Source organism: Lycium ferocissimum, chromosome 4 (genome assembly GCF_029784015.1).
Source record: "Lycium ferocissimum isolate CSIRO_LF1 chromosome 4, AGI_CSIRO_Lferr_CH_V1, whole genome shotgun sequence".
NCBI lineage: Eukaryota > Viridiplantae > Streptophyta > Magnoliopsida > Solanales > Solanaceae > Lycium > Lycium ferocissimum.
Genome location: NC_081345.1, coordinates 35,669,068 through 35,683,969, shown reverse-complemented (window position 1 = coordinate 35,683,969; position 14,902 = coordinate 35,669,068). Strand labels below are relative to the sequence as shown.

Sequence of the window (14,902 nt, the reverse complement as noted above, 5' to 3'; positions counted from 1 at the left end):
TAAGTTGAAAACTTCAAAGAACAGTGAGTGCATAACTTTTAAATATGTTTAACTGATTTCAATCATTAGACGATTCAGGGTGATAGTGCGATTTTTAATACAGGATAAATAAAAATAGACGGAGAGGGAGTATTTATTTTTGGATAATTGTTATACCGTACAAATTTATGTTAATTTTTTCCATTAGTTTTCCTTTACCGAAATTAACTAGTTTTCCTCTCCTTCTTATAACTCTTCCAACCACCTTCTATATAAAGCTCCATAATCTCCTCTCTCCATCTCTCTCTCTCTATATTACATAACCATATATACATACACATATCTTCTCTCTATATTCATCATCATCATGGCAGTTAACGGAAGTGCTTCTTCAGGTGGTTTGATCGTTAGTTTCGGTGAGATGTTAATCGATTTCGTTCCAACAGTTTCCGGCGTATCCTTAGCCGAAGCTCCCGGTTTTCTCAAAGCTCCTGGCGGCGCGCCGGCAAACGTCGCTATCGCCGTCACAAGACTCGGCGGTAAATCGGCGTTCGTCGGGAAATTGGGTGATGATGAGTTTGGACATATGCTTGCTGGGATTTTGAAACAGAACGGTGTTCAAGCTGATGGGATTAATTTTGATAAGGGTGCTAGAACGGCGTTGGCGTTCGTGACTCTACGCGCTGATGGAGAGCGTGAGTTCATGTTTTATAGGAATCCTAGTGCTGATATGTTGCTTACACCCGATGAATTGAATCTTGATCTTATTAGATCTGTAAGTATCGTTCTCATCAAATCTTTTTAACACATTTCATTTTTTTAAGTCAAACAAGAAAATCTTGATCGCGGTTTCTTTAAATATTTCAAATAGTTAATTTTTATGACTTGTATTACTTTTTATGTCTAAATATGTATATTTTTTTTTTAAAAATAAAGAAGTTTAACTGTCTAGATCCGAAGTATGTCATATAAATGGGGATGGAGGGAGTAACTTTTTTTTATTTAATTTACTCGCATTGGATTTCATGATTGTGCGTGTTTCTCACGTGTCGTTTCGTAGTTTTGTGATCTTGTTTTTTGGTTATGGATGAAGGCTGGTGAGTTTGTTGTTGTCTGTTTTTGACGCAACTGTAGTTTAGTTAATTAATGGAAAAAGGACGTGGAACTTATTTTTATTTTTAGGTGGGTTGGTTGGTGTCTTTTTCTTGACTTTACTGTAGTTTTGCTAATTTTTTTAAATAGAAAAGGACATTATATATCATTTGTACTGGTGGTAGGTGGTTATCCTGTGCCTTTTCTTTTATTATTATGTGCCTCTTGTTTGACTAATTGGATGTGATCTTATTTTTATATTTTTGGTTAGATCCAACCTGAAATACCTTAAGTTGGTTAGATCAAAGTCCGTTTCAAGATAATTTCTTGCATAAAAAAGTGGGATATTTCTTGATTTATTTTTATGTGTATTTAATCTTATTACAAGAACCATCCAGGAGAATGAGAATGAAACAAAATTGATCCCATGATCAATAGTATTTCAAATTAAAACGCAAAAGATAGGTAAAAATAGCATGTTTCCTTTTATCATATACTTATATGAGATCGGTCGGTGGGTCTTTTTTAAGCAAAAAGATGATCCCTATCACTTTCATTTTGTTTCATTAAACAGATAAAGCTATAATTTTGTTAATTTGGAATTCTGTTTAGAGCGGAAATTAGGGGATAAAGAAGAGTGAATGATCCTTAAAGCTAGTTTATGTCCTGTTACAATCTGCATGCAAGGGGCGGTTGTTAGTGACACGGATTTTTGTTGAGAGTGGGTGTTGTCCGCTAGCAAGTAGCAATGATCCTCTCTTTCAGGTGTTCAAATCTGAAAGAGCTATACTTTGTCTCCTTCCCTTCATATCATTACTTTTGTTTCCGCGCGCCTATTTTGTTTCTATCTATTGTCTTAGGAATAAATTAAAAAAAATAGGAGTATCTTCTTAGAATTTTTTTAGTTCACATAATATTTGCAAGAAAACAAGTTGCTATTATTATAATATTGGGTTTTTCGTAGAGAATTAATAAGCTCTCTTATTACCAAAGAAAATTGTTTTGCTAAACCAAATTGATTTATTGGGACTGAAATTAGTTTCATCTCTTACTAAATACTTACATGTGCATACTGTCATGTAAAATGTGACAGAAGAATAATGAATACATCACGCCAAGAGAACTCATGAAAGTCAGAAAGTGTATAATGACGATATATACTAGGAATATGTAGTGTGTATCACCCGAGATATTAGAGGCACTGTCACTAGCAGAGAGTGTAACAATTTTACTTCAAGGGGTAGGTGGGTGGTACAGTTAAATTCATGTCAGATGTCATTATCATGGATTCATATCGTCATTAATTGTATCAGCTCCACATTTAATTAATCAAAACTAATTTATCTTGATTTTCCTTCTGGAAATTTGACCTTTGGCCCCTTAAGTTCCGTATAGTCACTCTGACGCTGCAATCCTTAGTTTCATACTTAATTGAAATTAGATGACGCAGTTTCATTGATGACAGTGAAATATAGTTTTTCAGTTTTCAATTCAGAAGATAATGCGTTCATTTTTAGTGTTGGAATTGAATAATGTCAAATTTGATAAAAGATCAAGTTTTTATTTTATTTATTGATTAAAACAGGACGATAGAAATGGTCCCCAAAATTTTGTTTTCTTCATTAATATCTCGCTGTGATTTTTTATTATAGCTTATTGTTTCTCTGATTTTTGTTCTGAATACTTTATCTATAGGCTAAGGTGTTCCACTACGGATCAATTAGTTTGATCGTGGAGCCATGCAGATCAGCACATTTGAAGGCAATGGAAGTAGCAAAGGAGGCTGGGGCATTGCTCTCTTATGACCCAAACCTCCGTTTGCCACTGTGGCCATCAGCAGAGGAGGCGAGGACCCAAATCAAGAGCATCTGGGACAAGGCAGATGTGATCAAGGTCAGTGACGTCGAGCTCGAATTCCTCACTGGAAGTGACAAGATTGATGATGAATCCGCGATGTCTTTATGGCATCCCAACTTGAAGCTCCTCTTGGTCACCCTTGGTGAGAAGGGTTGCAACTATTACACCAAGGTATATCTTTCTTCTACTCTTTTATTTCTTTATCCGTATTAAACGTAATCATCCATAGAAATGTGGGAATAATAACCAGACAGATAACATAGTTGTGTATCACAACTGGTTAAAAGAATGTCCCTTATTTTATTTGATTGCTTCTTGGAATTCTCCAGTACATTAGCTGTAAAGTGGTAAACGGGGTAGGTGGGAACTTGAAGAAATGAACCCACTGTTGTTTAATTTGTAATTAAAGTGGTAGCAAGTAGGCTAAGGTGGACCCCTACAGCACTTATTACATAATTGGTGTGCCTAATCTTATTTCTACCACTTGATCTTAGCCAAAAGGTTATGACATAATTTAAAGTATTCTTTACTTTCGGCCGTGCTGCTAATTAGTAATTAAGCTGAGTGTCCCCTCATGGCCAATGAGGACGCCTATCTTTTTATTGTCTTCTTAATTAGAATCTGTTATTTCCATATACCGACAAGGTTGAATAGTCATATGGTCAGTCATTGTTTAATAGAGTAATTTGGAGTAGGCCATACTTGGAAATTTGTCTACGAATTAATTCCTGAACGAATATTAAGTAATTTATTGGGCCTGGACTTGAAATTGAAGTGAAAATTGGAATAGGAAAAATGAAAGTAGAGTTGATTGATTTCTGAAATTACTTTGAAGGATGTGCTCACCAAACAAAAACAAATAGCTTAGGGACTTGTCCTTGGTAAAAATTTCTCTATAATAAAATACTCCTGTTTTTAGAGATCTGACAACTTGATCTGATTTGTTTATTTTTTTGGGGTGTAGAAATTTCATGGAAGCGTTGATGCATTCCATGTGAAGACTGTTGACACCACCGGAGCTGGTGATTCTTTTGTTGGTGCCCTTCTAACCAAGATTGTTGATGACCAAGCCATTCTTGAGGTAATATAATAACTACTTACCTTTTATAATTTCTTATCCTTAATTAAGCTTCTTGTTATAAGATAATGGATTTAATTTGTGGAAAAACAAAATGCAGGATGAAGCAAGGTTGAAGGAAGTACTAAGGTTTTCATGTGCATGTGGAGCCATCACAACCACCAAGAAAGGAGCAATCCCAGCTCTACCTACAGAAGCTGAAGCCCTCACTTTACTTAAGGGAGGAGCATAGAATGATGATGATGTTACCCTTTTTTAATTCTTTTACATCTCCATATATTTGGCCCCTTTATGAGTTTTTGCTTTCAATCTATCAAGCTAGTAGCAACCTTTCAATTTTTAGTTTTGGGGTTTCGGATTTTAATGTTTTCTTGTGATGATCAAAGACTGTGCATAAAGGCACTTAATAAACTAAGCTTTCCTATTTGATTTGTCGGTGCAATTTTAAATTTTGCGTGTAGCTTTCTTTCCTCCTTTTAAGTTCTTTTTCATCATTATGTGTTTCATCATTAAGCTGCAAAGTGCAGTAATCATAACCAGGAAACATAGTTTGAGAGTTCAATAGCCTCAGTAAGATTGCCAGGAGTTCATAGAACTGGTGAGTTGTCTCAAATTTATAGTATCAGGCATTGGCTTTAGGAATATGTAATTTGCCTAATTTAGTGTAACAAGCTCAAAATTTCTATATCAATTGCTATTTCACAACTAGGCATAGGGAAGTTGTCCAGAGAAATTGTGTGAATGCCAAGAAAATTTGTTCCTGAGGTCTGAGGATACAAGGTAAAATCATAACAGTTGAGTAATGAATTGGAGATTGAAATTGGATTGATAACAGCTCGATGGCCTGTAGAATATTTGCAGCTTGGAACTTAAAAGGCGTGGTAGTTCTCATAACAAAAGAAGGTTTTTACTAAGCTCAAAGAAGAGGAACACACTGGCTTTTAATTCAAGAATTCAAGTTAAGAAATGTCAAATTGTCAAAGTATTAGTTTCCCAAAATGGAAAACACTCTGCATTGTGTTACAATCATTCAGCTCTAGCAATATGCATAACATGTAAAAGAATGTCTTGATGTGTTTTCAGTTGAATTTATTGTAGACTTTAAGAATAAGAAACTAATGCAACCCAACCTAAGAGGCGAAAGTACGCAAGATAAAGGACACCTTAACCAGAACTATGTTTCTTCTACTTACTGAACATATCTGTTGACAATATGAGTGCACTGCAAAAGTAAGATAAAGAAAATCTTAAAGCAGAATAATATTTCTTCTACTTATGAACATATCTGTTGACAGTATGAGTACACTGATTAAGTACTACACGCAAGCACATATGTACTTTTAAGTAGGAACTTCTTGAAGTTGGAGTTTAACCAAGATCTGGGACTGTAAAATACTCATCTTCATCTGGGATTTCAATTCTAGGCTTCTTGTAAGGCTGCATGTTATATTTGGTTGTCCTGTAAATATTTGTGTTGCTCGGCTGAGGTACGGATAGCTCGGGTACTTCAGCTGCTGTTTGTTCACCAAATAGATCAATGTCTCCCAACCACCCAAATTCACCCAGCTCAAGTAGCTCCTTCTGTGTAGGTTGGAACAATCAATATAAGTTATTCATTACTTAATATATGAAAAGACAATGGCACAGTAATATTGAATCAAGGGTCACCAAAATTTCATAGATTAGACTGAACTCTAGGGCAACTTCATATACATGTAATGGTTATAAAATGGCTCCTATGTATCGAGAAATGTAAGGAAGTCTTGCGTATTTGGGTGTTTCAAGTTCAATGCATAAGCTGCTTTACCAAGAGAATTGATAGCTTCTCATCTAGAGAAGTCCCCTACACATCAATCCTCCAGCAATCAAAGTGGTAGAAAATAGGGCATTTTTTCATTTTTGGCCCGCCGGCCGAAACTAATTACGGGCACTAGCCAAAACATATAAAACCTATACACTAATTATTACTATATTATATGTATATTTTACATATACAATATGTATATTATACTCGATATACAAAAACCTGTACATTTACTAGCTATTATTCTTTTGAGCGGTCAAAAAATGTAATTACCCCTAGAAAATATAGGGTGCTCGCAAAATGTAAAAGGAATAAGTTTGTTACCTTGTCACTCGACTCATAATCTGGAAATCCTAGTAAGTCATCAACTTGCCAAGATGGTGATGTGATACCGGACAATTGCTGTGGAGGCATTTTCAAGCTAACTTGTTGGGTATTCTGCTGAGGTGGTTGTGGCTCCAGTTGGGTTTTTACTGCATCCTTATTGCAGCTTGAGCTCAAGGCTACACGAATTCCAGTGGCTAGGAAGCGCTGGTGGTTCTTAGCGAGGCTGCTGGCTGAATGAATTGCTTCGTCACAGTCCTTGCAAAAGAGAGCTCTATCCTCAACACAGAAGATAAAGGCTGCTTTATCCTGCATAGATGATAGTTCAAGGTACATAAGCAATAATGAAGTCTCCAACATTTACTTCCAATTTTTTTTTCCTGGTCTGTCTACATCATTTTGACAGGTATAACCATATTTAGAAAAATCATTTCTAGTTCTTGCTTCTCAACGCTTTCCAAATTAGAATTATCACTTGACTTACATAAGCATATTCCTATTCCAAGATCTCTAAAGGTATAACTAGAAATCTATAAGATAGACATGGAATTTCTTTTGAGTTCTCCGGTCCTTAAAAGGGTCACACCATCATAGCTTACTTTCAGTTCTTTCTTACTTTCAGAAAATGTAACAGTCGAAAACATAAACTTTTTTAATAACCGAGAAATCTTTTTTTTCCAACTTCGAAGCTCGGTTGATAACAAATCAGCTCCTATATTTTTCTCCACTTAAATACTAGACTTAGTTCCCCAGTGAGGTACAAAACTTGTGACATGCGCCTACCACACATTCTCTGTTGTACTACCTTTGATGTTGAATCAAAGCCCTCTGGCAATTGAAAACATATACTATCCCATAGCCTTGAAACCATTTCATTTTTCTTTTGCTAGGAAAGCAAGCACTTCATTACCATACTCCATCTGTTTCATCTTGTGTCTTAGTTTGACCGACCAAGAAGTTTAAGAAAGTAAAGGGAGATTTTTGAATCCTGTATGGCTGTATTCCTAAATTGAAGTTGTGTAATGTAACAAATTATATTTGAATTTTATGGTCTTAAACGTGTCTATGATGTTTGAACTAAAGAGTTATACTAAATATAAAAAGTTAAAATTCTTTTTTAAAGAGACTAAAAGGGAAAGTAAAACACATAAATTGAAAGAGAGTGAGTAACAAAAACTATACATAGAAGTGCAAGATTAAAGGTATGTTAAATGGGAGAGACTAAATAATGGAGTCATAGAAATAGTAATAACAAATCTGACCAGTTAACCTCTACTAAACTAAGCAGAAGTATAATCAAGGAACATGAAAGGTAAAATTTTCACTGGTCAATGACCAACCTATTTACACAATCTAGACTAGAACCAACTAATCCATGAACAGAGCTACATATGAAGTACAAAGAATGTTTCCTTACTTGGCAAATATCACAAGGAGGAAGCTTGTTGGAGAGGCACTGAAGATGAAGCCTTTGGTGCTTACTTGCCAATTTATTAGCAGCATGAACTTCAATATCACATTTTGCACACAAAGCTGCCTCATCAGCACAGCATATCACAGTAGCTTGAGCTTTCTCACACACATCACACTGAATCTTCATCTTTATTTATTACTACTAAATTCCTCCAATATATCTCAACTCTTGATTCCTAACACTAATTCAGGACATACCCTTTTGAGTTTTCCTCAAGAAAAAGAGGAAAAATTGTGTCTTGAAGCTTTAGGGAAGATTTTCAAGATTTTAAAAACACTCAAATTCTGGTATGTGTAAAGAGTCAAAGACAAAAACCAAACTGTGTCTACAAAAATCAAGAACCAAAAGCAAGTGATTAGTCCAATCAAAGAAATTTGGTATGTATAGAGAGAAGGGAAAATGGGAGAAAGAATAAGAAAGAAACTTAGAAGGTATAAGAAGGAAAAAGAAAGAAGGCAAATTTGTTGACAATAAAATGACTGGAGGAGATTTGAAGAGGAGCTGTGTGGATAAGGGAATTGGATTTGCGTATAAAATACTTGACTACTGTTGAGACAACACAGCATTAATAGGGCCTACTTCCTGCCTTTTTGTGTGGCTATTGCGTTGCCGTTAATATTAGTGGCCACAAATGTTTGGGTCTTATTTATTTATTATTACTCCCTCCATCTACCAAATGGTACTGGTTGGTGAGAGTTGAAATTTCAGATTCAACGTACCCCCCCTTTTTGATTTGGGAAATATTGCAATACTATATATCATGATATTTTTATTGCTGAAGGGGAATCCGTAGAATTTGAAGTTTATGAGTTTAAGATTCTACTATTAAGTTTTGTTAATCGTTTGAGTTAATGAATTAGTTATTTAATATTCGTATATATTTAGAATATTTTTTAACACATATACAGAGTTTTAGTTATCGTTATTAAGTTTAGTTGAATCTATATCTTTCATTGTGCATCTGTTCCTGTTCACGTCTATATAAGCATGTCATTGGTGGTAAAATTAAAAGTTATTGACACATATACTTGGTCTAAGCTAGAGTTATTGGTTTCAGTTGAATATGTATCTTCATCGTGCATCCGGTCCTGTTTATAGTTATATAAGCATATCATTAAGGACAAAAACTTGAAAATAATAAAATCAAATGATTTCGCTCATCGATTCAGCAGCAGTTCGAGAAGCACTAAAACCTTGTAATGGAATTTTTAGGGTACCAATTCAAATTAGTTAGGCTCAGTGAGGTATTTATAAGCTAATGCCAGTTAGATTTGTGTGGACTTTACTTATAAAAACTCAAATGGAAAAGTACCAGTAAAGATGGTTAGACGTTACCTTATTAATTCTAGACATGAAGTTTATGGTGCAAATTTAAGTTAGCTAAGCCCAGACAGATTATTTTCGACATGCACTAAACATTACCTTACTAGAACAAAGCATAGTTATCATCCCAAAACAAACATGTAAAAAAAAAGAACTAAAAGGAATCAATAATCATCAGAGAGTTTATAGTGTATACCTATGATAACTTACAAATGATGAGACTAATATAATGAAACAAGATGAAAGAAAGTACAAAATTAACAACCCCCCACCTTCTTTTACATGTATAATATTATTAACAATGTAATGACCCAATTATTTTAGCTTGATTAAAACTTGGACATCAAATGTTCATCCTGTGCGCACCCGAAATACAGCGGCTGCGAGTTCCCTTGACATTAAAAAGAATGTGAAATTTCATCTGAGATTGTTTCGATTCTGAAAAGTTGGTCCCGTGATCGATGACTGATGAGTTGTATGTAGCTGGATTGAAGTGTTACTTTCACTTTATTAATACTCATTGAATTCTGGTGATTCATAGTACATGGGCTAAGAACGGTCAAGATCATTCTTGAATTAGTAATGTTTTTCACGGTCATGATGTTCCAAATTCTGTGGTTGCAAATTATCCTTAATAGATATTTTCTTTTGCATTATGCAAGTTTGTCGGTAATTGAGATGTTTCTAAGCCCTCTCTTTATTCCACTTGTTTCATTGACGATATAGATTCAATCGAGAATATCTTCATTACTCTTCAACTTGAGTACTCTATTTATATGATATGTCGACATTTGGTCGATACAGCAGCCTTTAGGTGTGTGGATGTTAAGATCTATATTGGTTAGATGTATAAAATACTGACAACGGTTGAACAAATATTAAATTACATATAAATGAAGTAAATGATAGACAAATGTAAAGAGAAAGCAGTATGATCGTGGTTTCAAGCAATTAAGTCAAATGTAAAGCGAAAGCATTATGATCATGCTTCAAGTAGATGCTTAACATAAGAGAAAATAATTAGCTAGATAGTTAGAGAGAGCTTACGAGTGAATTCAAGTAAGAAGCCAATCCTGCTTCATATGATCGTTGAAGAGGATTGTTGAATCCTTTACAAGGGATAGACGTGTCTGCCAAACCTACTAGAATTAAGTTCTTACAATAAATTAAACTTTGGATGCAGGTAAGGTAACTCATGCTAATGTATGACTATTATCCTGCATTATTATAGGTGCTAGAGCAATGATCCATATTCTAAATGTTTAGGTACTTAATAGTATTCTGAACAAGATATCGTCACAACTGCGAATTTTCAATGATTATCGTATGAAACTTAATTTTTATTTATTAAAGGAATTTTGATGATGGAAGAAGACGAATTTGATGCTCTGAAAGAAACAATTTAGAAGATTTTTATTAAGATGTTGTCAAAATCGTACCATGTTAGTTTTGGAATATGAAGTGTAGATTGCAACCACCAGTTATTCCAACCATTTATCTCTTCAGTTGCCCCACAATAACCATATAAGCAAACACTTGACAAACTTAGTCTTTTTATTTATTTATTTTAACTTTCAAAATAATAAATTATTAGTGTACAATTATTTACACCATCTGTTGTGATGAATAACAACATGTAATGTTTATATTAAACTTTAAACTAAGATTACATTAAACATATCTGTAACATGAGTTAGTTACGGCTATGCTCCTTGTTTCAAAATCAAGCTCTTAATTCTCTTCATATATTATATGAATTATACACACATTGAATTCTATAACATGTTAAAGAATCAGAGTTGAGTGCTTAATTTTAAAGTGTGCATAGTATTAGTCAGCACGGGACATTAGGGCTTGTTGGAGCTTTTGTGCTGAACAAATCGAAATCGAATCTATATCAAGATAACTTACCTGTCAAGATTTAGGAGAGTGCTTCTTTCTGTTTGATTTTATATATGTCTAGAAGCATTTTTTGCTTCAGACTTTCTTTCTCATCTACGGATAACGGATTTTGAGTGTTTCATCTCTAGAGATATAACCGGGGTGATTTGGTTAATTTACTCAAAACCTATACGATATTAATTATTACATCAAAATTTCTATTTGGTTGTTTATCTTTTACAAAGAGGAAGTCTTTTACACGAGCGTACTCCACATTACATCATCCTTTATGTTTGTCTTTTCTTGAAGTAACCGACTTCGCATTGAAAATGAGTTCTGATCGTTTAAATATGAGAAAAGACATGTTTTGGCCCCTGAACTTGGCAGCAAAACTCACTTTAGCAACTAAACTTAAGTTGTATTTATTTACCCCCCTTAACAACTTTCAAGTTAATTAAATACCCCCTTAACGGGTGACGTGGCAAAAAAGTGTACTCAATTTCTTAAAAGCGCGTGGGATGAAAAAAAAAAAAAACACTAAACTGATCCCAACTGTACAGATGTCATCTTCTAATTGGATGATATATTAAGATTTTCTTAATATTTTATTTTCCATTTTAAATTAACTTTTTCTTTTCTTTCTTATTCTTTTCCTTTTTCTTTTCTTTCTTATTCTTTTCCCTTTCTTTTCTATCCTCTCGCTTCTGCTCTCAATCCGCATCTTCTTTCTTCTTCTTTTTATTTTTTTTTCCTTTCTTTTTCTAGATAAATTGAAGAGAGCAGATATGCTTGAAACGATAAATTGAAGAGAGTAGATATTCTTTTTCTAGATATGCTTGTTGTTCAAACCCAATTTAAACAATACCCACTTATCTAAATCACTTATTTCTCCACTTTTTGTTACAATTTCATCCTTTGAAGCTTCATATCTTCAGTTAAAAAGCACACAAAGCAAAAAATTCACTTGAATTGTTGTGGGGAATAAGGAGATGGGGGCGACGACAACGGCTGAAACGATGGGGAATAAGGAGAAGGAGAGGAGGGAATAAGGAGTGGGCGATGGGGAATAAGGAGAAGAGAGGAGGGATGGGGGCGGAGGGCAACATTAATTTATTAATTTATTTCTCTCCAACATTTAATCCATGGAAGAAGAATAGGGTGGGTTAGTGATGAATTGTGCTATGAATTAGGGAATGGGTGGAGTTTTGTTAATTTTATACAATTAGTTTTTCCTTTTTTTTTTTTTTTGGTTTGGGATTGTGTTGAAGAAATGAATGTATTTCAATTTGGTGTTGATTTGGGTGTTGGGTGTTGCTCATACGTGAATGTTGTTGAAGAAAGAAGAAGATAGCAGCAGCGAGTTGGGGGAAGAAGGAGAGGGAGCGGGGGTTGGGGGTTAGAAGGAGAAGGGATGAAGAAGAAAGAGAAAAATTAAATAAATAAAAATAATTAAAAAAATATTTAATGACATGGACCAATCACCAGGCGAGTGGTGAACAACACCAAGATCTCATCTGATCCAGGCCGTTAAGGGGGGTATTTAATTAACTTAAAAGTTGTTAAGGGGGGTAAATAAATACAACTTAAGTTTAGTTGCTAAAGTGAGTTTTGCTGCCAAGTTCAGGGGCCAAAACATGTCTTTTCTCTTTAAATATCTTTATTTGATAATAAAATATAGATAAAGACTAATAATCTAATTACAATTAAACATGAAATATTTTAGTTGCTTTCAGTCGCTTATTACAGGTTACAACTTACAATAGTGTAATATAACTAATTCATGCGTTTAGCTAAACAAATTTGTTAACAAAAGCTATTTAAGACTAATAATCTAATTTTAAAACTAAACATGAATAGTGTAGTTGCTTTCAGTCTCTTATTACGGGTTACAATAGTGTAAATGACTAATTTGTGCTTTTAGCTTAAACAAATTTGTTAACAAAACCTATTTATGTATCTAGGCAAGTTTCGCTTTTTAATCATCTCTTTTCAAATGTAGACAGAAAAAAGTAAAATACCTTTATTTACTTTTGCCAAAAAAAAAAAAAAAAAACATAAGCTTAATACATAACCAACCCCTGCTTAATACATAATCAACCCCTTAAACTTGTCAGGATATTTCATGTAGACACTCAAACAAAATCCCGTTTCAATTGAACACTCATCCTAATAGTTAACTATTTAACGTACGAATGAAAACAAACTCAATTTTTTTTTTTTTTTTCAAAATTTAAATGGGTACGAAGTTAACTTAACTACTCCATATGTCTCAAGTTATGTGATACGTTTTTCTTTTTAATCTATCCAAAAAAAGTTACTTTTCTATATTTAGAAAAAATTTAACAATTTACAGTCACAAATATCTAAAACTTATTTTGGATCATAAATTTCAAAAGTTTTTATTTCTTTCTTAAATTTCATGTCTAGCCAAATAGTGCCACATAAATTGAGCCGGAGAGACTATACAATAGACAAATGAGAACACATGCAAAACAAAATTTAAAATTGAAAATGCCCAATTAGAACACTTTATTAGAATTTAAGGTGGTCATTGAAACATAATTTAATTTGAGTGTCTAAATGAAATACTCCATCCATCTATGTACTAAGCCAAAAATATACTATAATGAGATAATCAAGCCTTTTGAGAAAAAAAAAAAAAAAAAGATAATCAAGCCAAGCTGACGTATACCGAAGTGGCAACACCAAGCGCGTAAGCACCAATCGCCGCAACAATCAATTCTTTGCCAGGCTTCACCACCGCACCAACACCAGCAATCCCTAAAGCACCCACCGGAACCCTCTTCATTAACTCTTTCCCCGCACTTAAAACGACGGCATCTTTAAACACCTCAACCGCAAACTCCTTAAACTCATTATTCCCTAGCACAATCTCACCTTCCTTCTTCTCCTTACACACGATTCTCAAGGCCTTATCCACTTGTAATCGGGTCGGGGGCGATTTGACCCAATTGGTTATGAGAGGGACGGTGGGACAGAGTGACACGTGGAGGCGTTCTGTGGCGGAGAAGAGTTGGTAGGGTTTGACTCCAGGGAAGGCGTGTTGTGATAAAGAGAGACAATCATTGTAGACTGAGTCACATGCTGAGTTGAACTCGGATGAGTTTTTGAGTGAGTTGCTAACTCGCTTGGAAGCTGAGAGTCCCATAACTCTAGTTAACTTTTTATTTTTCTTGCGAGTCTGCGTAATCTAGATATTGTTTAGGACTGACCAATGTTTGACCCGGAAATTTATGGGTCAGATGCATCCATATTCAGCCCGTAAGGAGGAGATCCATATTCGGAAAGTGGGGAGATATATGTCGGTTTTTTAAGGTATAATAGCCTAAGTAGGCGTTTGGCCCTACAAACCAAAAACTTTTTCATTTTTTTTTGGAATTTTGGAGTTAAATGGGGGTTGAAGTTGTGTTTGGTCATAGTTTTTAAAATTGTATTTTTTATTAAAATGTACTTGTTTTGATTGTGAAAAACAATTTTTTTTTTGTTTTTCAAATTCCAAATACAACTTCAAGTTGTATTTGAATTTTCATGACCAAACACTAATTTTTCAAAAAAGTGAAAAAAAATTTCGAAAAAAAGTGAATAATTTTTATGGCCAAACAGGTCCTAAGTTTCTAAGCTAGCATTTGGCCATAGATTCCAAAAAAAAAATTGAAAAACTTGATTTGGGTGAAGTTTTTCAAGTTTTGAAAATATGTTTGGCCATAATTTTTCAAAACATATTTCACTTTTTATTTTGGAAAACATGAAACATTACTTATACCCATAAGTTCTAAAAACTATCAAGAATACTCAACCACACAAAACATACATACTTGTTAATCCAAAATTATGCATAATATGATATTTTAATTATGATTGCTAATAACACACTTACTAGCTACTACAATTTAAATTACAATATAAAGATCCATCCGTGCAAGAAAAAAAACAGCGGTAGTAACTAGCTATTCTTTAATATAATCTTTCCACATTGTACGAACAATCTTCACTTTATAGAAGAGACTGCTTTAATTGTGGAAAATGGTAGATACGGCTTTAATGGAGTAACATAGTAGATAGAATTAGT

At 33.9% G+C, this 14,902-nt stretch overlaps 3 protein-coding genes across 3 annotated transcripts; 1 reads left to right on the top strand and 2 right to left on the bottom strand.

Annotated features, from left to right (window-relative positions):
- Window positions 1-270: 270 nt before the first annotated feature.
- Window positions 271-4,430, top strand: LOC132052588 (fructokinase). Its single transcript, XM_059444196.1, has 4 exons — window positions 271-754; window positions 2,767-3,099; window positions 3,893-4,009; window positions 4,107-4,430. Exons 1-4 carry the CDS (start codon window positions 347-349, stop codon window positions 4,236-4,238), a joined length of 990 nt encoding a protein of 329 aa, XP_059300179.1. The 5' UTR covers window positions 271-346; the 3' UTR covers window positions 4,239-4,430.
- A 740-nt stretch (window positions 4,431-5,170) lies between these two features.
- On the bottom strand, window positions 5,171-7,963 carry LOC132052589 (B-box zinc finger protein 24-like). The gene is made up of 3 exons (XM_059444198.1): window positions 7,552-7,963; window positions 6,135-6,443; window positions 5,171-5,587 (listed from the first exon to the last, which is right to left on the bottom strand). The coding sequence occupies exons 1-3, from the start codon at window positions 7,732-7,734 to the stop codon at window positions 5,375-5,377; spliced, it is 705 nt and encodes a 234-aa protein (XP_059300181.1). The 5' UTR covers window positions 7,735-7,963; the 3' UTR covers window positions 5,171-5,374.
- A 5,399-nt stretch (window positions 7,964-13,362) lies between these two features.
- On the bottom strand, window positions 13,363-14,006 carry LOC132054647 (uncharacterized). Its single transcript, XM_059446624.1, has 2 exons — window positions 13,490-14,006; window positions 13,363-13,453 (listed from the first exon to the last, which is right to left on the bottom strand). Exons 1-2 carry the CDS (start codon window positions 13,979-13,981, stop codon window positions 13,448-13,450), a joined length of 498 nt encoding a protein of 165 aa, XP_059302607.1. The 5' UTR covers window positions 13,982-14,006; the 3' UTR covers window positions 13,363-13,447.
- Between the last annotated feature and the right edge of the window lie 896 nt (window positions 14,007-14,902).